General features: G+C 39.1%; 1 protein-coding gene across 1 annotated transcript; it reads right to left on the bottom strand.

Moving 5' to 3' along the window:
• Positions 1-3,675: 3,675 nt before the first annotated feature.
• DLX4 (distal-less homeobox 4) lies at positions 3,676-25,663 on the bottom strand. Its single transcript, XM_063425534.1, has 3 exons — positions 25,227-25,663; positions 16,364-16,557; positions 3,676-5,005 (listed from the first exon to the last, which is right to left on the bottom strand). Exons 1-3 carry the CDS (start codon positions 25,540-25,542, stop codon positions 4,763-4,765), a joined length of 753 nt encoding a protein of 250 aa, XP_063281604.1. The 5' UTR covers positions 25,543-25,663; the 3' UTR covers positions 3,676-4,762.
• Between the last annotated feature and the right edge of the window lie 1,487 nt (positions 25,664-27,150).

The raw sequence follows: 27,150 nt of genomic DNA, 5'->3' as shown, positions 1-27,150 counted from the left end.
TCACGCAGCACTCTCACACCCATCACGCAGCACTCTCACACCCATCACGCAGCACTCTCACACCCATCATACAGCACTCTCACACCCATCATACAGCACTCTCACACCCATCACACAGCACTCTCACACCCATCATACAACACTCTCACACCCATCATACCGCACTCTCACACCCATCACACACAGCACTCTCACACCCATCACACACAGCACTCTCACACCCATCACACACAGCACTCTCACACCCATCACGCAGCACTCTCACACCCATCATACAGCACTCTCACACCCATCATACAGCACTCTCACACCCATCACACACAGCACTCTCACACCCATCACACACAGCACTCTCACACCCATCACACACAGCACTCAAACACCCATCATACACAGCACTCTCACACCCATCATACAACACTCTCACACCCATCATACCGCACTCTCACACCCATCACACACAGCACTCTCACACCCATCACACACAGCACTCTCACACCCATCATACACAGCACTCTCACACCCATCACACACAGCACTCTCACACCCATCACACACAGCACTCTCACACCCATCACACACAGCACTCTCAGACCCATCAGACACAGCACTCTCAGACCCATCAGACACAGCACTCTCACACCCATCAGACACAGCACTCTCACACCCATCACACACAGCACACTCTCACACCCATCACACACAGCACTCTCACACCCATCACACACAGCACTCTCACACCCATCATACAGCACTCTCACACCCATCACACACAGCACCCTTACACACATCACACACAGCAACCCTCAAACACAGCCCCCACACATCACACACAGCCCCCACACATCACACACAGCACCCCTCAAACACAGCATCCACCACACACACATACTGACACCACTGCACCCCTCACACATACACACTGCACCAAACACACACACGCATAATACTTCCGAACATATATATATATACACTACAGCACCCCTCACACACATACTGCACTCCTAAACACTTTACGTTCCAGACACACACTAGATCCCTTACCCAACTCTGGATCATATACGCACACTAGATCCATTTATACACTCTGAATCCATTATATACACACACTCAGTAGATCTCACACACATTTTGGGTCCTTCAAACACACGCTAGACTCCTGTATACACACACACTGCACCACCTACACACACACACACACTACATTCCTAAAATACACACTCTGGATCCCTTATAAACACACTAGATTCATTGTAAACAAACACATACTACACCCCTAAACACACACTCTCTACAACCCCTACAAACACTACATCACCTATACACACACACACACACTATAGCCTGTATGCACACACTTACTACATCCCCTATACACACATTCTCTACAGCCCCTAGCCACATATGCATTACATTACACCAAAAACACAACACGACTAAGACCGACCTTATTACACAATACCACACCACAATCAGCTCACTCTACGCACACAATCCTACAAGCAGGCTCCAAACACATGCACAATACTCTTTCCTGGCCCTTTTGTCTCCTGGTATCCATTTATAGAGTGCAAGCATGTTATTAAATTTGCTTGCACTGTGCAGAACAAATACAGGGCTTTTTTTCTCATGCTAGAGCTCTTTAGCAGAGCTCTGCGCATGGTCTGCCCTGGAAGAGCATTGAAGCAACATGCTCACTTTGAGAGGGGGCCTTCTTAGTGGGCCGCTGTGATAAAAAAAATGCCCGGGCCGAATTTTTCTCCCAGTCCGGCCCTGAAAGAAAGGGAAATCAGCTGGTAGCGTGTGGCCGTTACTGAGTACTGACTGGTTTCCAGCCTTGCCCTATTTTTAAGGGCTGAATGCCAACAACATCTACTCACAAAGATACTGAGCAATCACAGCTTAGCGACTCACTGGTAAAGCACAGTTTACCCAAGTTGTCACCATGTATTAGACTGGGGTTTTGTCCTATGCGAGATACATATCTATTTTACTTTTCAATTGATTCTCTTCTATTGAAATTGTTCATTTATATGACACGTGCACTTTACTTAAAGGAACATAAAACTGTATTCCTAAGAACAACAATGTCCCTCTGCCTCGTCCCCCCGCTTCCACTACAGTGGAGGACTTAGCTCATTGGCCAAGAGCGATCAGCTGATCAGCTTGCAGGTCCAACACAGGGTCCTCCAGGACCCTATCAGCTGAAGTGGAGGTGGATAATGGTTTGACTTCTTATAATGAGGAGTAGAGGTGGGTGGCGTCAGTGCACTTCTGGCACCATAACCACTACAGTGCTTGGAGTGTTCCTGTAATATCTATCATTTGTATCTGAGTATCTCTTTAAAAGTCTCCTTCCGATGCTTAGCTCTTTTGTAAAGAAAAATAAAATGGTATTTGTGTACGTTTTGTTTAATATTTGTTTACCCTGGTATTGAAAGAAATATTGAAAAGACATAAATACATAATTTTTTTTTTATTATTATTTTTAAAGAAATTTTAATAACCTATAGTATTATTCCATATAAAGCAATGAAAAAAAATACATTAAATTGCAAGGCTATACAAATTATATATTTACAAAGAAAAAAACAAAATAACGCCCAGATAATGATACGCTCTACACATACAGTGCGAGGAATGTTGCTGCTATTGTATACACAATAACAGCAACTTTCTTCATAAATAAGAGTCTTTGAAATAGTGGTAACAAGTTTAAAAACTGGTTAAATTAATACAAAATAATTACATTTAAAAAAAAATGTACAGTTTTTTTGTTTTGTTTTTTTAATGTCCACCTACAAAGGGTTGTCTTTACAGGATTTATCTCCCCAAATTTTGTAAACATTATTTTCGGCTTGACAAGTGTATATTATTTGATACCTATTTTTATAATGCAATGATTTGACATCAGATAAAACATCCTTTTTCCCAGTTATCGCATGTATAAATGAATAAAATGCATAATTGCGATCTTAGACTAACAGGCTATTCATTAAATTACACATCGTTGGTATATTCAAACTTAAAGGAACCCTATAGCTTCAGGAATACAAACATGTATTCCTTATATTCTAATGTTCCACTACCTTTTTAGGTGTCTCCCTGCGCCCCCATGAGGGTTTGAAAAGTGAGGTTATTATACTTGTTGCAGCTGGTCCGCCTCCCTGGCTAAGATGAGCAAGAGTGATGATCTCAGCCAATCTGATGCTTCCCCACAGGGAAGCATTAGGAGACCCATGCTCATTTGCGGTAAATCTCCATTCTGTGCCAATCAAATGCTCTATGAAAACACTGAAGAGACCCTAGTGGTTGCCAGGAAGTTGTTTTACATTGCAGGGTTAAAATTAAGGGCCACTGCACCCAGACCACTTCACTTCAAGTGGTCTGAGTGCCTTCAGTACCTCCTTCAAAGCCAAATAGCAGACCTGACCATATTCTCCATTTCCAATGGAGATGATGCTTCCAGTGCCTATTGCGCCTAAAATTCGAATTCAGTTTGAATTCTTGACAATTCACACTTTAGTGGAAATGCCTGCCAGTTTACTTTTCTACTGAGCTTTAAGTTGAAAATACGTGAAGATATAGTGCAAGTTTCTACAGCAGTATTGGGTTTCGACAAGTCCTTCCTCATGACTCAATAAGAGTTCTAATATAAATTTAGAAAAAAAAATGTTAAAATGGAAAATAATTGTTTATTGCATCATTTGTGTGAAACTTTTGTTTTCCATAATGTTCTACAATTTAATATTCTATTTAGCACATTAATATTTCACAAATTCACATCAGCATTGGCGGTTTTCGGTAATCTATTGCAAGGCAAGGAGAGATGAAAAGGATCTTTATCACATACTTATGGAATGCAGGCAAAATCTCATCATATCTCTGTGATGTCGAACTGTCCGGTTTCTGTGATCATAGAACATGTGTAATGTGTTCTTGAGTGGTGGGTTCTTTATAATGCGCGTAATTTAAAGGCACACCATGCCAAACTCATTTTTTTTTAAATAAAATAACGACAGAGATGAGAAGCATATGACCATGCTTTCATAAACTATAAAATTAATATAGTCCTATTTGTTTTTCAACAAAAGTCCACCTGAGTTTCTACAGGGGATAGTTCACAAAATTCTTGATCAAACACAAATCTGCATTCATTAATCTTAAGGGTATGTCCTTTGGTTCAAAAGGCCAAAAATAAATGTTCTGTCTCCTCTTCTTGATTTTGAAGTTTTACAGCTGCCAGACATGCTCTTCTTATCGTCTATAATTAATTACTTCCTTAATTCATTTCTATTATGATATTCAAGACAAATCAAACCTACAGATGAAGTTTCTTTTGGTATATTTGTATCTATCAACTCAATGTTCTTTGAAGGAAACGGAAGGCACTACCAAAATACGTTGATGTGCTTATGTTAACTTTTAAATAATATGTGGCCAGTGAAATATTGACGAAGATAATCAAATGTATACAAGTGGACAATAATTTGATCTTCTGTAATTAAGACATGAGCTGTAACAGATCAGTAAAAACATTTCTAATGAATAAATAGAAAAATATCTTGGTTCGTCAACTATCTCCATTTTCATGAGAACCGGCTTATAGAAAAGCCATTGTCTATGTATCAATATTTCCCATGTTTTATTTCTTCAAACGGAGGACTTTAAGAAGAAGGCAAGTTTGGTAGGTCAGAGAAAGCTCTTAATCATAAGAGCTTCTTTCTAATCATCTCAGCTTAAAAGACCTAAGCCCTTTTAGCTACATAATTGGTGGCCTCGATAATGTGTCATGTGGCTGGTACCAGGGGTTAAAATTGTTCAAGTAACCGGAAGAAATTTGTGCAGTTTTTCCACCCGGGAGAACATCCCACATGGAAGGCATGTTTGGAGAAGAAGGAGAAAGCGAAGACGTGGTGTGTGTCAGGTCAACATCTTGCACACTTGGACCGTGTTTCATTACCTTCTTGTACTTGGACCTTTTATTCTGAAACCAAATTTTCACCTGGAAGAAAATAAAAACAAGAAATACATGTTACATCGACAACATGATTCACACAAATACAGACAACTTAGTTTACAATAATCAATTATGTAAGCGCTTAGTAGATCAGCCTCTTAGAAACAGAATTGTCAGTGTCCTAAAAATGCCTATTCGTATAACTAGTGTATTAGATGTATAATGTTACTGTCCAAACATGCAAATACATATTGGCATATACAAAAAAAACAAAAAAAAAAACATATAATTATGCTAGCAAAACAGCCTTCGATATAGAGATAGTGTTATATAAATTATTTTCAGTCTTTTGTATCCGGTATTCAGCAGGTGCAGATATGTCCCAGTACTTTAGAAAAATATAAAAGGCGATATAGTGTAACACTATTATATTTATCACGAATGACACAAGGCGAAAAACTCCCACATCGTATAAATGTGAAACTCTTTTCTATATTCATAAAATGGGCATATAAAATTAAGCATTCAGCGGCAGTTTGTGCTCTCCTCGGTTCCTGTGGGTACCCAAGGATCTTAGACTGTGGAGCAGGAGTGGAATTAGGGAAGACTACAGAACGCTGGTAAGAACTACCATTTGATTATATATTGCGCCTGGTAGAAAAACCATCAAGCAGGTGCCTCAACGCGTTTGCCTGTAGAAACCGGGTTTTTCAAAATCTTGAAAACTACTTGTTGTGGATCAGAATGTTGATCTTTGTTATATTCAGAGGAAACCCAAATTGTTGTTACAAGTGCACTTGGAGAAGCGAGAATTAGACACCAGACACGTGTTGGTATTCAAAATAAGCCTCTGACATTTTATTCATCAGCTGGGTTTTATACATTAAAAAGTAAGTGCTTACGTGCAAATACTCTTAGAACAGTAATAGCAAGGGAGTACAGATAAAACATAGGGATGAGCGTCATGTAGACATAACAAATAAGTTTCAAGGTAAGAGAGAACAAAATGATTAGAGTAGAGACATCTTAGTTGGGGGCTCTCTGCTCCCAGAACTTAGACATATATGGTCTTAAGTGTCATGTTAAGCATCAAGCATTTCCTGAGTCCAAGTTAGCCAATTTTAATACAGGATATCATTATATGACACCTATAAGTTTGAGCCTTGGAATCAAGATAAATTCTATCACATACTAGAGTGTGCTTTTTATTCATATATATATACATACATACACACACACACACACACACACACACGACACACACACAACACACACACACACACATATGTAGATATATACAAATAAAGTAATAGTTTGTGGGGCACTCAAATGGAAGTTACCAATACTTAGATAAATACGTCTTAGATAAATGTTGATATAGCTATGTATACAAGATTCAAATGCCAGCAAGGTTACCTTAATTTGAAAATTGTCAGATGTGTTTTTTATTTTTCAGTACACTATGTGGCCACTGGGGGCACCAGATGTATTGCAATGGACTGAAGATTTCTACATTGTAATTCTATACTCATATGAATAGCGTGACAAATTCTCTGCTTCTATGTTGACCTTTCTATACAACCATTTTTTCGCCTCCAAAGTTCTTTTTCCAATGGACAAACTAATTATTGAAGAAATTAAAACCTCAGCACTTGGCAAAACAGGTGTAAGTTGGATTTATTCTGAAACTCGCTAAGTGTCTTTCTCAAGCCATTTTCTTTCTCTGTATATGGAATAAACCACTATCATACCCGCTTTGCGGACTGCTGATAGCTTCACCTTTTCAGTTTTATATCTATACTCACAGATACACATATAAGGGCTCATTCATGCCTCAATCATCTCCCGTCAGCTAACACTCTCAACCGATCAGTGGCCGCCCATTGAAAGAAAACGCAATCTATTTTTCCTCCTGCTCACAGCATGTTTGGGCCACCTCAGTCTATAGTTTTATATAACTTTATTATCTCTCAAATCGGTACCAGCCAGTCTGCCGACATTGAACATTGGAAGCGTGTTGTGAGTTAGCTCCTGCGTACAAATAGTGTTTGAGAACCTGTTATGACTCACTTGCATATGCCCTCAATACCACTTGTCAGGGATGTTTTGGCATGACGCAGAGAACTGGCAGATCAGAAAATCAGCCCAGGTTAGTCCTGAAAGACCCAGAACAGTTTGTAGGAATGAGACTTTAAATTGCTTTGGGCAAAACCTTTGTCACATTTTGTACATGTTTGTGCTTGCTCGGTCACCATATACCTGCATGTCAACAAACGTACAGTGTTGAGTAATGCCATATAAGACAAACATTGCATATATTGCTGTGTAAATGTATGAGGATATATGTGTACCCCTCTAAGGATATCCCAGTCTATATTAACATCAAAACCACACCACTAAACTGAATCGTGTTCACTGTATCATACTCCTCTGTCTCAGTTACTCGTTGCAGAGAGGGAACATTATTACGTCTTGGATAAATGTTGATATAGCTATGTATACAAGATTCAAATGCCAGCAAGGTTACCTTAATTTAAAAATTGTCAGATGTGGGTTTTATTTTTCAGTACACTATGTGGCCACTGGGGGCACCAGATGTATTGCAATGGACTGGAGATTTCTACATTGTATTTCTATACTTATATCAATATTATTTTGTTGACCTTTCTCTACAACCATTTTTTTTTTTTACAGATTGCTCTTGAGTTAATCAAACAGCAAGGGTTATTTAAAAAATATATATATAATTTGGGGAAATGTTGCAAGAGCGACCAAATCGCAATGAAAACCAATGGAATAGCCCTGTTGTTAAGCACAAAATAAAGAATTTTGCTTCAATACCTGATGTGCTATGTATTTCAAAAACATTTTAGCACAAAATACTTGTGAGGCAAATTCCTTTAAATTCACGCCAAAACTAATCAATTCACCCAGGATTTACCTGCGGAGTCTTATTTATTGAATACGGCTTCACACGTAAATCCCAGACAAATCAATTAGTTTGGGCGTAGATTAAAAAGGAATTTGTTTTGGATGAACAGGCTAAGAAGAATTTTGCTACATGACAGGAGGCTTCATATTTTGCATTCTCGCTTTACTGCACCTCCACAGCAGCAAAACACCAGTAAAGAAAAACAACCAATTAGAGAAGAGTAACATCAATAAAAGGGTTGAAACAAATTAGCACTTCCTCTTTCTTTGCTGCTCCTACCTCCAGTTCTCCTGTTCATGGTGCAACCACCTTTGATTTATATATTAGATGTATTTATTTGGTGACATTTGATTATGTCTGCTTTACACATTTGTTTTCCACAAATGTGTGTCCTCTTTTTTCATTGTACAAAAAGAGCATATTTCAATAGAAATTGGCACGTTCATAAATACACCTAGTAGATTAACCCCCCGGCTGTCAATCAGACAACCGGTCCTGTTACTTCCTGGTTCGTTTAGCTCAGTGGAGCTAAGCTCAAGTGACAGACAATTGCCCAGAGCACCTGTTTTGAGCTGCATTGGGAAGTCTGTGATTGGACAGCCACAGAAAGTCTGGGCGGGGTTAGAAGGGGAGGGCTTGCAAAGGCTGCAGACAAGAGAATTTCAGCTTTTTCCAGCTGTTTTTATATACCAGAGTGAAAACATGCATCATTAAATGCGTGCATGGTTTTATTGGTGCATATCTTTTTTTTTTTTTATTATTTTTTTTGCATTTCAGTAATGGAGAGTCCCTTTAACAAACTTCCAAAGAATGTAGGAGACAAAGTTTTCATTAATGACATACACAGTTAAGTCACTTCCTGCACAAACACTAAGCTACTCTCTCAAAAAATACAAAATGAACCAGGCGCACAATCATCCCACACCTGGCTCGCTCATATATTCATATCAAACTAGCAACACAGTCTCACAAGCACACATAACTAGTCATTCGCTTACACACACAATTAGACAATCATTCACAAACACAGACATACATACATACATAACTAGCCACTCACTCACCTAATCATGTAAAGTACAAAAGTAGGTACAACCACACATAAACATATATACATACATTCACACAAACACACACTCGTATACGTAGATTCATACCTAATACAATACATAACCATACACATTTACCTTAATTCACGCAGAGACACTGTGACAAACGCTCCTTGCCACAAACTCCATTGGAGACAGCACGCCTGCGAGGGGAAGCTAGCTCTCTCTTCCCTCCCTAGCCAATATAATTTTTTTTCTTGAAATCCCCACCCCTCTCCGGCGCACAGCGTGCACGTGCCGGCAAAATGGTCCAATCAAAGACTGCTCCAAGAGAAGACATTGATTGGACCGCACAAGACGCTTGCTGGCTTCAGAAGAGGCGTAAAAGGCAATGGTTGAAACTTTGCTTAATGCCGAATTCCAGGTGAGTAAAAAAACAACAACATTTTTTTCAGCTTTTATTGCTAAATTTAGCAGGGAGGGGCATCTAATAATTAGTGCCCAATAGGGCATACAAAGCTAAACAGACCAATTTTTTAAAATGGTTACAGTCTACATTTTGCACATGAATCCAGTAAGAGATATTACATGCACTTCCACATACAGTAAATAAACTTAATAGGATTTAGAGTTTCAACAGTTTAAACAGTTACATTTCGTAAAGTTAAAAAAGTAACGTTGAAAATTTAGGACAAATTGTCAATACTGGAAAAAAAAAAAACATTTCAATTTTTATAGTGCTGAGATATTTGCCTAAAATTTGCTTATAAGCTTTCTATTCGCTGCAATTCACTATTCAGTGAATGAACCAGAAAGAGTTAATGGTCCAACTCCCCCATACTCTCCGTGGTCGGACCTACACCTAAGGGTCCCATAGGCAGAGGATTTTCCGAACCCCTCCCTGCTCCTGAGGCATGAAAACCTGGTAAACCTGAAAAAAACGCAGCTAGTGTTTGAAATACTCTCCTCTTTTAGTTGTTACTGTCGATTCATGCAAATTGGTAGTGCGAGAATTTTTACAAAAAAAATAGAGATCATGACTTCCATGATTATTGTTTATGTGGTTTCATGAATCATTTAATCATAAGCAAAAATTCCATTTACCGATCAGAGAACCTATGGCCATAAAATACTGGACGCTGAGGGCATTCCTGAATAAGGAAGATATTTCAAATCTGCTCATGAAGCCTTGGAGGCCCAAATGGCGGCACCACTAGGCATTTATCCCCATGACAACAGTCAACTTTGGCAGGTCTAATCTTTAAATAATGAGAGCAGGTAAGGACTAACAAATTCCATCACGGGCAACCTGTCAATCACAAAGAGAGCAGTGTTAATTTTGTCGTCTAAAATTTTAGAATAAAACTTAAACAATTCAGATGACTAAAATACGACTAAAACTGATTTGAAATTTGTCGCCCAAATTAACACTGCACAGAGGGGCTGTGGAAGGGGCAAAAGAGACAGACCAGGGCTTGGGAGAGAGGCACCTAGAGGGGCTGGGAAAGAGGCAAAAGAGACAGACTGAGGCTTTGACTTAAGTTATAGTCATGTCGACTAAAACGAAAACAATTAAGATAAGTAAAATACGACGATGATTTAAAATGGCTTTTTAGTCAAAAGACTATGACTAAACTAAAAAAAAAATTTCCGCCAAAATTAACACTGAAAGAGAGCATGCCATCGCAGTAGGCATGAGCGGCAGGACAAAAGGCTACCCAACAGAGCAACAATAGTGCCTATGTATGGATTTAAATGCCATGAAATTCCTGTAAAAATTTTTTATAGTATTTGCAACAAAAGACAGAGATAAGCACATTTCAGAGTTTTTCAAATGCAAAGAGAGGCGGGGGGGCGGGGCCTGACCACCAACTGAATCAGTCGCATCGAGCTGCAGCTCCTCCGGGTAAATCACTAACCGCACATTAAACAGGCTTTTAATGCTCCCTTTTCTGGCTGCAAACCTGTCCTCATACCCGGGGAGCACTCTGCTACACATCGATACCTCACAAGCCTGAATCCTGTGAATCCTGCAGACACAGCCTGTGTGAGGCTCCTCTGCGGCCTGCAGTTTGTCGAGGTCGGGGAGGCGGCCGATCCTAGGCCTCGACTTTGAGTCCACTGATCCAGAGCCCTTTCCCCCCCCCCCCCTTGGACCGGTGGGGGATATCCCGGTCCCCACTGGTGTATTGTAGTGGTCACCCACAAGCAGGGGTCTCAAGCTGCTGGGAGGTCTGGTGAACCAAGATCTGGCAGCCAAAATGGCCATCCTGCCAAGCAGAAGCGGACATTGCACCATGCTCACTACCAGACGCAAACAAGTTCCTCCTAACCTTCGATCACATCTGTGAGCCATTCTGGAAAAAGCTTCAGGCTGGAAGACTGACCTCCAACCCAACTGGCCAGGCTGCGACCTCATGTCCAGCTACCCATCGACGCAAGCTCACACGAACCTGGCATCTCCCCAAAGGGACATTGCAGAAACAACGGCATAAGCTGCCAGCACGGAGGGCACACTTCCCTCACCACTCTGGCCCTTCTGCTCACCGCAACTCGTCTCCTTCAACGTGAACCAAGCTTCACTGCCCATGACAACACCATCCTGCACCAAGTGTCGACTTACCCAATCATAGGGCACGCAACACGGAGGAATCGCAACAACGAACCTCAGCTCCCATCTTGGACACAATACTTCAGGAATATATGGTGACCTGGCTCGGTCAAAGGGCCCTACCTGGAGGGGCAGAGGGATAGGACGGTCGGGACTTACCAGCACTTGGCATTGGCTGAGAGCACGGTGTGCCTTACCGGTAGCCCTGGGGTTTACAATAGTCTCACTCTCTCAATCACAGCGCTAGCTTAGCTACTAGACACTATTTTTGCCGTATTCACTTCATGACTACCCGAGGCTACTTAACTTACCCAGTGGTGTTTTTATTTTTATTTACATTGTGTTCCCTATCATAGCCCTGGTCTATAACCCTGCTCCTTCTCTTCTTGTTTACCCACATAGCATAGGGCTTTTGAGGTCTCTCGTATTTCCACAGAAATAGTGCAAGCTCAACCTATGTCTTTGTGTGTGGATTTACTTGTGATATCTATAACCTGTCTTACTTGTGTTCATATTTTGTTATAACAAAAAAAAAGAGCAGTACCTCTTGACTACCTGTGCCAAAATTATAATGCGTTATGTAACACTGAACAAGGCACTGTTTACGCCTGTACTTTACTCTGCACTCAAAAATAAAGAATTAAAAAAAAATACAAAGAGAGGCCTTTTAGTCAGTTGCATAGAAAACTAAATATCAACAAATAATTATTCCAGTTTTTTTACACTTAACACCAGTCAAAAATAATGTGCTACTCAAATAGTGAATTGTTAGTACATAAAACTCTAAAGATTAGCTCTACTTGAGCAAAGCAGACTTAGAGATTTTTTACAATTCACTTTGAATTCCAAACAATTCTCAATTTCGTGAATAACACTGGCTGATTTCTGACCGTTAAAGGGCAAATAAAGAAATTCACTGCTAAACCGGAAACTGTGGTGAAACGAAAATGTATTTACAAGTTTTAAGTCGAAATAGCCGCACGCTGGAAAAACTCTCCAAAATTAGATATTTCTCCAACTTTGGCGTAAATGTTGAAATAAGGCGTACAACCGCCGCAGCTCACTGTTAAGTGATTAAATTCTGAATGAGGCAAACATCTCTTATATGATAAATGCTCATTGTCTCAATTTAAAAACAGGAATAGTTTAATTTATTTATATTGGTCATATAATGAATACTATCAATAATTCCTATGGAGTAAGGCCTGGAAGGCACGCGGTTTGTATTAAACAGTAATAAAATGCTTGCTTTGTATTGAAACGTGTGATGCAGACATTTGTCAGGAAGACTGGGCATATACCTGGCACAGACCAAATGGAGCACATTTTCCTGGGCATTGTCAGTTAATAAGAGGGATTGACAAACTCACTAATAATTGGCATGGCGCATGTTGAGTGGAAAAAGAGGACTTGCAAAAAAGAACACTTACTCCTTGTTTTGCACCTTGGTTCCCCAGTGAGGACTTCGATGCCCATAATCACTATATTGCTGTGCATGAAGTGGGCTTTAAAAAGACAACTGCTTAGGAGACCTCTGGATCATAGAGGGTCCCGGAGACCCATTAAAGACCACATCTTACACAGAAAATGGGGCAGGAGCAGGGGAAGCCATTGTTCCACATCTCCAATAATTTACACTCCCACCCCCAAAGAAAAAGGTGTTATAAGGTACAGGAGAAAGAGCAGATTGAGTTGCACATTGGAGCTCCCACAAAGAGCACTGTTCACAAACAAGATAGAACTGACAATCAGTCTAAACCAGCATTTCCCAAAGCAGTCCTCAAGACCCACCAACAGTCCAGGTTTTGTTAGTAGTCTCCATTGGAATAAAACAGGGAAATACATAAATCCTGGACTGTTGGTGAGCCATGAGGACTGGTTTGGGAACCACTGGTCTAAACCTTATGCAGTACCATTACAGGGATCTGCAGCGGTTACGTTGCTTAGACTCCCCTTTTATGAACCAATAATATTGAATGATGTCATCACAAGTTGCCACCAATAGACTCCATGCTAGTATGCAACCTACTGCTTATTTAGCAACAGCAACTCAAAGTCACCTACTTGTTTTAAGCCCCCTAAGAATGGATTGATATAAACCACGGTTCTTTAATGGTCACCCCATTTTGACCACATTGATAATGCAAAATTAACACTTCAGTTCCATATTATCAATGTCATAGTTACATAGTTACATAGCTGCAAAGAGACTTGCGTCCATCAAGTTCAGCCTTCCTCACATATGCTTTTGCTGTTGATCCAAAAGAAGGCAAAAAACCCAGTCTGAAGCGCTTCCAATTTTGCAACAAACTAGGAAAAAATTCCTTGACCCCAAAATAGCAGTCAGATGGCTCCTTGGATCAGGCAGCTATTACCCCACTATTTAGAAATTATATCCCTGTGTGTTATGTTTTTGCAAGTATTTATCTGTAGCGGTACTTACCCTTTCCAGGGGCCGGCCGGGGTCCTCTGTTCGAGCCGCGCGTGGTCCTGCTGCTGCACGAGCCGTGCACGGCTCATCCGAAGGCAGGAACAGGAAGGCGGGCAGTGACCGCGAGAAGTGGTCACGTGTGTCGCCTGACTCTAAGAGCGCGCCGCGGGTCTCGGGCGCGCTCTTAAAGGGACAGTGGGAGCCTAAATTGGAAAAGGCCTCCCATTGGTCCCTGTCATGCCACACTCCCCATACACTTACCTTTTGGGGGCGTGGAGATGACAGGGACCAATCAAAATAGATGTTTAGTTATTTATACTCACCTTTTTCCCTTGGTTCCTTGCCCTATCGTGGTTTCTGTTTCAGTTCCCTTTAGCGCTTGTTGTGTTCAGTTGTGTTCCTTTGTACTTGACCTTGGCTTTGTTTTCTACTACGTTATCTCTTTATCCTTATCTGTTCTGTTTGCCGGCTTGCTGTTTATTGTGTACCAGACCCCGGCTAGTCCTAGTTTACGCTGTCTCTTTGTGCCCTTGACCTCGGATCGTTCCTGACTCTGTACTTCTCCTATATACGTCGAGTCCGGCCATTCTAAGGTCCGGTAGACGTATCTCCCCTCTGTGTTGTCTTCTGTTTAGCTGAATCCTGCGTGTTGGGGTATATTCTCGTTACATTATCCAATTGCAGTTTAAACATCTGTATAGACTCTGACAAAACCACCTCTTCAGGCAAAGAATTCCATATCCTTATTGCTCTTACTGTAAAAAAAAAACCTTTTCTTTGCCTTAGATGAAATCTCCTTTCTTCAAGCCTAAATGTGTGACCTTGTGTCCTATGTATAGCCCTGTTTATGAATCGATTTCCAGATAATGGTTTGTACTGGCCCCGAATATATTTGTATAATGTTATCATATCCCCTCTCAGGCGCCGTTTTTCCAAACTAAAGAGATTGACATTTTTTTTTAACCTTTCTTCATAACTAAAATGCTCCATTCCTTTTATCAATTTTGTAGCTCGTCTCTGCACTTTTTCTAGTGCCATTATATCTTTCTTTAGAACAGGTGCCCAAAATTGCACAGCATATTCAAGGTGTGGTCTTACCAGCGATTTATAAAGAGGAAAAATTATATTTTCATCTTGAGAATTTATGCCCCTATTTATACATGACAAAACCTTACTGACCTTAGCAACGGCAGATTGACATTGCATATTGCTGCCTAATTTGTTGTCTATAACAATTCCCAAATCCTTCTCGTGTGTGGTTATCCCTAGTTCACTACCATTTAGGGTGTAAATTGCTTGTGCGTTCTTAACCCCGAAGTGCATTGACGTCCAACCTGGATGGGAGCGATGGGAGCAGGTCAATGCGCTATAGCAGTTATGTTGCTTAGAATTCACCTGTAAGGGCTTAAAATAGCTCCTAGTACAGAATTTATTTTCCATTCAGATCTAAGTCTAATTCTCTCGGTTGCACGATTATGTAAAATGGTAGTTTTGGGTTTTTTTAGAGGGAGGGTGTAACATTTCAAAAGTATAAAATGTTCATAAAACAATTAACTGTCAGATTGGTTTCTACTTAAATTGGAAGTTATATGCTGTGTAAATAGATGGTAATCGTTATTTATCCTGACACACAAGGCTTAATTGACGAATACAAGGTGGTCTTTGTTCAAGCCAGGATGCATTGTGGGAAAGTATTGTGACTGTATGTCCTAAATTGACACCTGTCTGTCTTTTGTTACAGTCTCCCATTTGGTACCCTAGGGGAGTGTCCACCAAGTGGGAGACCTGTATAAATACTGGGCGGGTAGCCCCTAAAAAAACAGACCACTGCTTGACCCTCAACACGGAGCCTTGTCTCACAAGTTATCTAGCCAAATGTTTCTGCATTCCACAACTATAGTCAGTGACAACCTGCTTCGCTTTACTGTATAGACATCACTAAGAAAGTGAAACATTCGTTACACAAATACAACAGCGTTCCTCCAACATTGGGAGGTGTCATGGCGGTATAGACAGGCCAAGGCACAAGGAGGGGACAGCAGTCTGGAAAAGAGTCTCTCTCTCTCAATTTGGCAACTTTGTTCTAAAATGTTAAATTAATTTTGCATTCACATTCAACTCACAAAAATTCACAATTTAGCAAATAACTCTAATAGTTTCAAGTGTGTAGAATTCTGTACTTGCTTAACACATGCATGTCTAACCTGTCCAGTTTAGGAGTGCACGCATGTAATCCACACACTTGCACAGACACATGCACACACACACAAACACACACACACAAACACTGATAAACCTGCAGGCAGGCCTGCTGATAACCTTAGAAATACATATATTACTTGCGCAGAACAAGATTCACCCATAACCCTCTGCATCTCACCTGAGTCTGTGTTAAGCCGAGCTGGGCAGCTAATTCCGCTCTTTCAGGAAGCGCCAGATACTGCGTTTGCTGGAACCTCTGGTTTAACGCTTGCAGCTGTAGACTGGAGTATATTGTCCGAGGCTTTCTGACTTTCTTTCCTTTGCCGTTAATTCTGATCTCTCCATTTTCTATGATTGTAGATTTCTCCATCTCTGAAAATGAGAAGGCAACGTCAGCGCAAACAACAACCAAAACTACATGAACATTAACATAAAATAACAAAATCTGTTCAAGGAAAGGGCTTTTTATTAGTGGTAATCAAAGGAGACTGCAAATTTTAAGTTCAGTAATACCAGGGCTGGTCCGACCAGCCAGATAGGTCCTGTCTGCAACAGAATTCTCAGTTAATGATCCTATTTCATCCAGGTTCCCTTCTCATGATCTGTTTATAAATGTTGTACCTTTCAGGTACATTGAAAATCCTGGCACTGCTCAGTGCAACCTCCTGTGATGTCACAGGAGACGTGACGAGGTCCAATCAAAGATTGCCAGAAAGTAGAGACGTCTTTGATTGCATGATTCAACAGGTTCAAAATGCATGCACGCGCGCTAAGCCCGAAAAAGGAGGGGCTAAATGAAGGAGGATGGAGGACGGACTTAAAAAAAATATAGCAGGAGAGCAGGGGCGTACCTGGAGCATTTGGCACCCAGGGCGGATCTTATATTTGTCCGCCCTCCATCTCCAAATGTTAAAATGTAAAAAACACCGACACATTTAAAAAAAAAAAAATGATTTTGCATTGAGCAGTGTTTGCAGTTTTTTTTATGTATTTAGCACTGAGCAGTGTTTGTGTGTTTGAATGTAAGCATGTTTTTGTATAAAGTATGTGTGAGTGAATGCAGTGGTGTGTTTTTATGTAGTGTTGATATTTGAATGCAGGAGTGTATTTGTGTGTAGTGTTGACAAAATGCTGAGCTATATGCACATATACATATATACTCAAATATACACACACTGGCACACATGCAGATACATAGACACACAGTCATACACAGATACAGACAAACACTGACACACATGTAAAGAGACACATATGCACAGACACACGTACAGATACACTGTCATATACAGATACACAGACAAACAGGTATAAGTGTGTGTGTTTATTGTATGCAGTGTGGGTTTGTGTAGTCCATGTGTTTGTGTACTGTATGCAGTGTGTGTATAGTGTATGCAGTGTGTGTGTATAGTTTGTATGCAGTGTATGGGTAGTGTGTATGCAGTGTGTATGTATAGTGTGTATAGTGTATGCAGTGTGTATGCTGTGTGTGTGTATAGTGTGTTTGCTGTGTGTGTGTATAGTGTGTATGCAGTGTGTGTGTGTTTATAGTGTATGCAGTGTGTGTGTGTAATCAGTGTATAGTGAGCAGTGTGTTTGTGTGTGTTTCCCTCACTCCCTGACTCTTACCTGTGTCCAGGGAGAGGGACACACTACATTCCTTAGTGGTCCGATGGCACAGTATGGTTGCCCAGTGAAGAGTGGCCCATGAGTCTCCACATCCAGCAGCAGCATGTCCTCTGTTCTTGCGATCCGCGAAAGAGTTGCCACGGGTTGCCATAGCAATGACCGTCAACGCTCTCGCGGATCGTGAGAACAGAGGACATGCTGCTGCAGGATGTGGAGACTCCTGGGCCACTCTTCACTGGGCAACCATACTGAGTAAGTGCCACCCGGGGCGGACCGACCCCCTCCACCTCCGCCTTAGTAAGCCACTGCAGCAGAGTGGATAGGAAGGCGGGGAGGGCTAAATGCTATGTGGGAGGGAGGAAGGGCAGACATAAGCTTCCCCTTGCAGGCTCTCGGAGTGCAACTAGCCCCCAGCACACAATTGCCAAAATCCCAGGGTGTGCAGTGTTTCAAGCTGCAACAATGCACAACAAGGCCCCCACCACGACCACTTCAATCCACTAAAGTGGTCATGGTGGTTGGAGTAACTGTTTAAAGCCACAACAGCTGAACTGGACAGATTCTCTACGTCTGGCTACAGTGGACTTATATCTGAATTCACTTAGAATTCTCACTACAGTGAATAACACTGCAAGATTTAAGGACATTCTTAGGGTTGCACAGGTGAGAATTATGACCCACTAAACATCTCACCTGTGCTAAGGCAGAGATATCATGATATTCTAGTCTGTCAATGGGTTCTGAGGGCAGGTGTGCAATACAATACTTTTGGTAGACAAGTTCAAATAGGTCACATTGGTTTATGATGTCAGATATTTGGAGAATGTGAAAATTCAGCATTTTGTCAGAAAATATTTAGCTGTTGAAGCGAATAAGGAGCGTGGGTTGAGTGAGAGAATTTTTCTGGATAAAAAAGGTGAGAATATATTAACTACAAATAATGCCCAGTTTGTAACTCAATCCGAGCGATTCACTAAGCTGGATTATGTCTGCAACCGATCATTGAATTGCTATGGTCCTTAATTTAGTAAAAATGGCAATGTTTACACTGCAGGGTTAAACTGTCTATAGAGGCTGTCTTCCTGACAGAAACGAGAGGAGCTTCCGCTGTGAGAACTGAAACAGACTCTATTCCATTGGAGTAGTGCAGTGCTGGTCGCGCATGCACCTTCCGTCCCGAATGGTCCTCTACAAAGGACATTATATTGGTCAAAAGAGAAGCATTGGTGTGATGTCACAGGAGGCGGAACGAACAGCTGCAGGGACTTGATCTCAGCACTGTCAAAAAAAGTATAATAATACTCTTTATTACAGTTTTCAGTTAGATTCGGGGCGGCTGAATCTAAATAAATGGGAGTACACTATAGCATTAGCAATACAGGTTTGTATCCCTTACGCTATAATGTTCCTTTAACATTAATGAGATCAGGTATAAGCTTTGATGGAGCTGAAAAACTGAAATTTTTTTTCTCGTAATTTTTTTAACAATTATTTAAGACATTCGTGGAGACACAAGGGGTTTCGTTCTCTATTCACCAACCTCTCAATTGTAGATAATGTCAGTACACATGGCAACAGTTAAGTCAAAATAGCCGATTTCGAATAATTATCCAATTTAGCTACGTTCACGGCTTAGCTATTTACCCAATATTTAGCCATTTGAATTTTCATCTGTCACAATCCTGAGTTTAGTGGAAAAACCCAGTAATTGTATAGTAATTGTGCTTCTTTTGCCAAGTACAAACTTCCCTAAATGTTCTACAAACTGTTATGAACAGACAGCGCATGTACAGGACGAAAATGTGTAGTTATTGTGAGATGTATTCAGTAATAAGTGACTTGTCATGAGTTGAGAACCAAATCGTAATTTTGCGTGGGGGAAAGAAAAATCATTATTTTTAAAGGTTTTCATAAAATTCAAATAACATTAATACAAAAGGCTCAAAAAGATCAACATAGGTAAAATTATGTTGGGCAATTAAGATAAAATGATCAAATAACCAACAAAGAATTTTTATTTTATTTTTTTTAAAATCAAACAATATAGTATTTAAAAGCAATTGTTGATTTGGAGATTTTTTTTTTTAATATATATATATTTGTTTTACATTTTTCAAGCTGGCTGCCGAAACAGTCACAAAATGTACTGTTTTGTAAACAGACACAGAAACACCTCATTTAAAGTGAATTCAAAGTCAATTTCTAATTGTAAGCCAAAGTAGCCAAACTGCGAGAATTCTCCACCCAAAAATGTATATTTTCAGTTTGTCATTTTTGGTCTAAAATTTGAAAATTCCTCTGAATTCACGTTGAATTCAAAACAATTCACACTGTAAGGAATAAGGTTGATTACTCACTTAATCCTGTAATTTCACTTAGAGATTTATTCACTATAGTGAGATTTCAGAATTGAATACAAAGTGAATTTTAAACTTAAGGACAAAAAAGCCGAACGGGAGAAATTCTCTAAGTCAATTATGCTTTTTTATTCAGCTACTTTGGCCTTAAATTTGAAATTTACTTTGAATTCTGATTTTGGGAAATAACTCTGTAATTTCAGAAAACTGAAAATCCAAATTGTAAAAAAAAAAAGCAAACGTAGTTGATATATGGGAAGTTATCCAAGTCACGTGTAGTGGCAGGTTGGCTATTTTAGCTTCGTTTCGCAATTTGCTTTACAAATTCACAATTCAGAGTTTAGTAAAAAAAAATTCCTGTGCATTTACTGCTGAAATTATGCAACCTCGCCGTCATGATCAGATTCAAACAAACAACACGGAAAGAGAGAATGTCAAAGAAAGAAAAAAAAAACACACAAACAACAACAAACAAAAAACAAAATGCAAACAATATAAACTGCCTGAGAGCAAAGACTTGGTTTCTGTTGGGACTTTGAAAATTAATTACAGGGTTTGCTGTGAACAACAGTCCATCGTTCATCTTCCCTTTGAAGAAACAATGCAGATAAAATCTTTGCAAGAATTGCCTCTGTTATAGAATTCTTGACGAATGGACTCTTAGAAGTAAATTCTAAACAGAAAGTACAGTTCAATCATGATTTATACTGGCACAATCCGCTACAATAAAGCTATTAAAATGTATTTTTTCTGTGTTTTGGGCTCATTTTAGGTGGCTTTTGTGAAAAAGTTTCAGGATACACCTGACAGTAGTAACACTTTGTAAACAAGGGGATTACATTGTGTACTTTGCACTTGAGATATAGCGATCATTTAAAAAAAGAAAAAAAAATCTACTATATTTATAAATAGATAGATAGATAGATAGATAGATTCAATCTATACATCTAAGGTCAATTGCCTGATAAATCGCATTGATTGTCGTTAAGCACCATGTAGTAGGCAGGGACGTATTCACTAAATAAGTGGAGATTTTTTGGACAGGCAATTTTAAATGTAAGTTAACATAACAGGAAAAAAGCGACAAAAGCATCTTGTAGCCAAGCTATTTTGACGTTAATTTTGAAACTTGATTGTCAGCTCTAAATCTTTAATAAATAGATTCCTGGCACGTCGATTAACGGAACTTTGCGTGCATGTTCTTTTTTTTTTTGGCATGTAAGACTTCACTTCGTTTTTAATAGTACTGCACATGAACAGTTGCCAATAGTGAAATTACTACGTCAAATACACGGACGTGTACATACTTCTAATATATACAGTTAGATTTAACCAACAAACAAATGTAGGCGCTACGGAATCTGATGGCGCTATATAAACAGTACTGTACCAGATTTAGTTTGATGTCAAATAAGGAAAGTCCCAGAATACTTTCAATGCATCTTTCTTGGTATAATGATAGAAACACACACTCACACAAACAGACAGACACACACACACACAACAGACATTTACACACAAGAAGCCAGGCCGACAGACATACACAAATAGAAAGACAGATACACAGACATACATAAACACAGACAGACAGACAGACAGACGGATTGATAGATAGATAGATAGATAGATAGATAGATAGATAGATAGATAGATAGATAGCTTAAGTCTACATGATGAAATAGATCAATATTTCAGATTTTTATTTAGTATTCTCTAGTAAGTTTCATTTTAAGAACAAGATTTATTCATCATGAGTGTGTTTAATTATTTTATCTTTCTCTAGATTGTACGATGGTGGTCTACAATGAGTTTTGCTATTCTCTTTGGATACACATACATATAAAATTAAATATATTTATACATAAATATATAGTATAACAAAGACACACATACACACACACATTCACACACACACACACACACACATATAATTTATATATATGTGGCTGTTCATATTAATATATGTTTGTTCAAGTGATTGCATCACTTTCTTGTATATTTGATATTCGAAGCACACATTTTGAGTAGAGCACCGCTCCACTGCGCATGCGCCCCATTAATAATTTTCAAAAAAAAGTACAATAAATCATAGAGGACATCTAGCAAGTATTTAATATCCCAAGTGTGTAATACTATTACTAGATTCCACTCCAGAGAGCCCTGAGATTAGATGAATAACTTCCTATAATAGGATATTCTGGCACAGTGTCAGGCGAAGGATTTAATGTCTGTATTGGACCATTAAAGGCACAGTGTCCCAACTGAGGTAGTGTTCCTATGCTTTATAGGCAGCAAGGGTTGTTTTATGGGATGGACTGACGTCTCCGTACATTCTTCAACACTGACAAAGCTCTGTCTAAATGTCCTTATATTTACCAATTTCAAATAATATGCAAGTTGTAGTGGCAAATCCTATATCTTTATAACTGTAATTAATTATATATATATATATATAAAATATCAAAAAATTACCGCCACTCGTGGGTTTCTTTCATCCAATTTATTATAGGTAAGTACTGCTAGGTCGACGTTTCAGCTCCCGGTCGGAGCTTTCATCAGGACACCAAATATTACAAGATACTTGTTCTATCATCTATCTATCTATCTATCTATCTATCTATCTATCTATCTATCGATGTACGTGTCTGTCTGTATCTCTGTCTGTCTAACCATCCATATATCCAGTGTTGCAGAGTGTGTAGGAGCTGTATGTTATATTAATACATTTATATTAATTTGTAGCAATATAAATAGCCTGACTAATGAGTGTGATTTACCATTCCCACTATTGTATCTTCCTCTTGTAAGTAACTATCGTCTAATTAAATGGGACACATTCGTTTCAACGTAACGTTCTCCAATAAAAAATTTACAATCAGAATAAAAAAAACCAACAGGTGCTATAACACTCAGGAAAATGAAAACCACCAAACAAAAGCAACGACAACATGTAAAGGCGAAACTATTGTAGTCTGATAACCATCTGCTTAAAACTCACTGCCTACAAAATACACCAAAATCACTGCTTGGTAAATACACCCCAATCTGTGTTGATTTGTATTCATTCATTTCCAACATGAGAGTAAAAATAATGAATAAACTATAGAGATAAATCACTCTATTACTAATATAATAAATTTTAGAGCAGCTGAGTGTCTTAAACAACTTTTATTTTTAATTGCATCAATTATGATTATTATAAAATAATATAATATTTTTTTATTAATTGTTCTGCTGAAAGGCTTTAATATTTATTAAACATTTCACAGTTGCACTAGTTAAAAGAAACTCAATGTTATTTGAAGTCTGGTTAATATTTTACCTAAGGTAATATTTTACCTATTTTACCAAATTTTAAGGTTTTACTTTTTAACTTTTTGTTTTTTTGCCTAAAAGCAACAAACAGAGAGAGAGAGAGACAGAGAGAGAGAGAGAAAGAGAGAGAGAGACATAGAGAGAGAGAGAAAGAGAGACAGAGAGAGAGAGAGAGAGAGAGAGACAGAGAGAGAGAAAGAGAGAGAGAGACATAGAGAGAGAGAGAGAGAGACAGAGAGAGAGAGAGAGAGACATAGAGAGAGAGAGAGAGTGAGAGAGACGGAGAGAGAGAGAGAGAGAGACATAGAGAGAGAGAGAGACAGAGAGAGAGAGAGAAAGAGAGAGAGAGAGAGACAGAGAGAGAGAGAAAGAGAGAGAGAAAGAGAGAGAGAGAGAGAGAGTGAGAGAGACGGAGAGAGAGAACGAGAGAGAGACATAGAGAGAGAGAGACAGAGAGAGAGAGAAAACAACAACACTTACTGATTGAAATGACTGCATTTGCTTGTACTCTATTAAGATATGGAATATTCACACAAAAATTGATAGATAGATAGTAAGTGACTGTGACATTTCATTACAATAACGGAGCTAGAATTTATCGGTTGTAGCCAGCCTGGCTGTTGTGCTTTAGATTTTGCTAAAAATCTAAAATTTGCTAAATTGCCCTAATTCACTGTTTAGTGTAAAGATCCCCAAATCTGTAATAAGGTTATTTAAAATAGTAAATGGTTTTAAAGGATGTGTGGAAGCAGTGGTGGTCACAGAGCTGATTCATTTTTAGCCATATGTTTGTGCACCTGTATAGATCCTAACTTAAATTAAAATGCATGTCCTTAAAATACACGCAGTAACTAGTATATAATATATATTCAATTTGGGAGAGGGCAGGGACTAATTATAGGTGAAATTAGTTATATATTCATTATAAATATATATTTAACAGGCTGGGCTTGGTATTGTTAAGTGTTTTTTTTTTGTTTGTTTTTTTTTAGAATTCTGAAACTATTTAAAATAGAATAGTGCACTAAAAGGAGCCATGGGTGTAAGCTACACATATTGATACATTGCAGCAGGATTTCTAGGAAAAAGAAAGGGCTAATTATACCTTCCTACTGAGAACATATACCTTAGAGTTACAGTGCCTACATGACTACATTTTATTAGACAGCGCTGCGGTATAGGTTGGAGACAAACAACAAAATCATCCATAAAGAGTAAATGCTAATTAATGGATAAAGGACACACAAACTTAAATAAATACCCGATTAAAGGATAATAGACACAGAAACAGGAAAGCTGTCAATAATGACAAACCTATATAAATATTTTTTAAGTAAAAGAAAATATTGTACAAATAGCTAGAAAACTGAAAAAAAAGTATTAAAACCACTTACAAAACTAGAAGCAATTATGTAATGGGAATCCTTTTTATTTATTAATTAGCAATGGCAATGAGTATTAAGAGACTCACATCTGATCATACTTAACACAAACAATACTGAACACATGCAGTGTATAGTTTAACAATAGTTAATAAATTATATTTGCTTTTGTCAAAGTACTGCTATAACATACTTTGCAACAGTTAAAGTGGGTCTAAGTAAGTCCCTGCTAACTAGGACATCTTCCACTACAATTCCTATAATCCCTGGTATGAAGCTGCTGGAGGGGGACATACAGTTAATCCCAAACCAGAGGTGAGGGTATGCTGGAGAATGTGAGGTCTTTGATGGTACCCACCTGAGTCCTCCTGGAGTCTGGAATTTTGGCCAATGCTACTGGTGAAATGCTGGTAGTTGAGGTAGGTGCTGCCATTATGGTGGGTTGGGTGGAGGGGTAGACTGGAAGAAGAGGTTGAGTATGGATATCCCAGTGACCTGCTTCCATAACTTGATGCTCCTGGAGAGTAGAAGCCCTCATGTCCAAGGGAATGGACCCCATGTAGAGGGTAATGTGCCAAGACTGGGGAGTGCTGGGGAGAAGATGTGGGGACATGACTGAAGTCCAGAAAAGAAGACTTAGATGGGTCCAACAAAGTATCAGCTATTGAGGTCATCTCGAAGAGCAGAGGGCACTAGTGTGATACTATGCAACGCTTGGTGGGATCCCATGACCATTCTCCATCCCCAGCTTTGTCTGGCCACCAGTAGCTCAGCTAAGCCTCTAACTCCTGTCAGTTTGGAACCTCAGAGAGTTTGAGCCACCAAACCCAAAACACTGTTTAGATCCTCCCTCCAGCCTGGGGATTGGCAAACTCCTTCTTCTGATGTCACATGTCCTTCCCCAGGGAAGCCCTCATTAATATAATTACCTCCAAGCCTCTTGGTGCAGGCAGATGTTTCAATGAGAGCAGCACAAAGCCTGGTTCACTTTACAGGTTGAAACTTGCTACAGAACAGTCAGAACAACAAAAGAAGACAGCCATGGAGAGGGAGGAGAGACAAGTGCCATGCAAAACAAGAATGGAAACAAACACCCATACATAGAGATTCCTGTATCTGTGCACTACAGACTATGTTGGTGCTGCTATATACATGCTTATACCAAGAAGTCACTTTTACTCAGACAGATAGGATGACAGACAAATAAGAGTTTAGTTGTAGATAGATTGATACAGTTATTGAAGAGTAGGGCATCTTTATTTGCCTTATGGTAAACACACACACACGCAAAATAGAATTTTACAAGATAGGATAGACAGACAGACAGACAGAAAGAAATAGAAGGATAGATACATAGATCGATCGGTTAAGGATTTATTTATTGCCCAACATATAAAGCAGTGTAACTTGAGTTTCAAACGAATCGTGATTTGTCAAAATTTTGACCTGACGGCAATTGGTCCAAAATCCCAAACAACGAAGCGCTATATGGACGACACACAAGACAAACTGAGGGATGAATGAGACATTTTGCTTGTTTAATGATTCAGAGTTTTGTCAGCGGCACAAAAAAAAAAAAGTGAGAAGGAAATTCATGGAAAATAAGATGATTGGTGTTAAAGGGACAGCCACTAAATATTGATTTTAATCACAGATTAATTGATAAATGACCACTAGAGGGGAAAATGTATATATTTTATATATAAGACATCCTCTTTTTTTCTCTTCTGTTGGTTACTTCTCACTTAATCTGTGAAGAAAATGGTGGGAAGATGCGCCTATTAGTGTACTATAAAATATATCTATCTATCTATAAATGTATGTATGTATGTATGCGTAATATTTTTATTATGTATACATTTGGCAGTACACTAACAGGGACATTTTTATGGCGTTTAGGTTTGTCCAAACCGAAACTAGTCATGTACAAAACCCAAATTGCCTGACATATTCGGATGAACCAAATGTTTTTTTTTCACTGTGCCAAGTCTAGTAACATATAAAGATCTGTAAATCAGAAAATCTCTGTAAAAAATGGTTATATTTTCAATCAGATGTTAATTTGCTTTACAAGTTTACAATTTACAAGTCTCGCGTTCTGTAAATTGAACTTTAAGCACACACAAGGCTCCTGCAGGATCTATCATGCTATAAACAGTGCAGGTGGTAAGGCATTTTACATCTGTGCAATAAATTAAATGTAAAAATTACATCTCTCTTTACAGGAAGTGTTTAGGAAGGGTGTGTAAATCACATGCAGGGAGGTGTGGCTAGGGATGTAT

This window comes from Pelobates fuscus, chromosome 6 (genome assembly GCF_036172605.1).
Source record: "Pelobates fuscus isolate aPelFus1 chromosome 6, aPelFus1.pri, whole genome shotgun sequence".
In the NCBI taxonomy this organism is placed as follows: Eukaryota; Metazoa; Chordata; class Amphibia; order Anura; family Pelobatidae; genus Pelobates; species Pelobates fuscus.
This window is presented reverse-complemented; position numbering and strand designations above follow the sequence as displayed.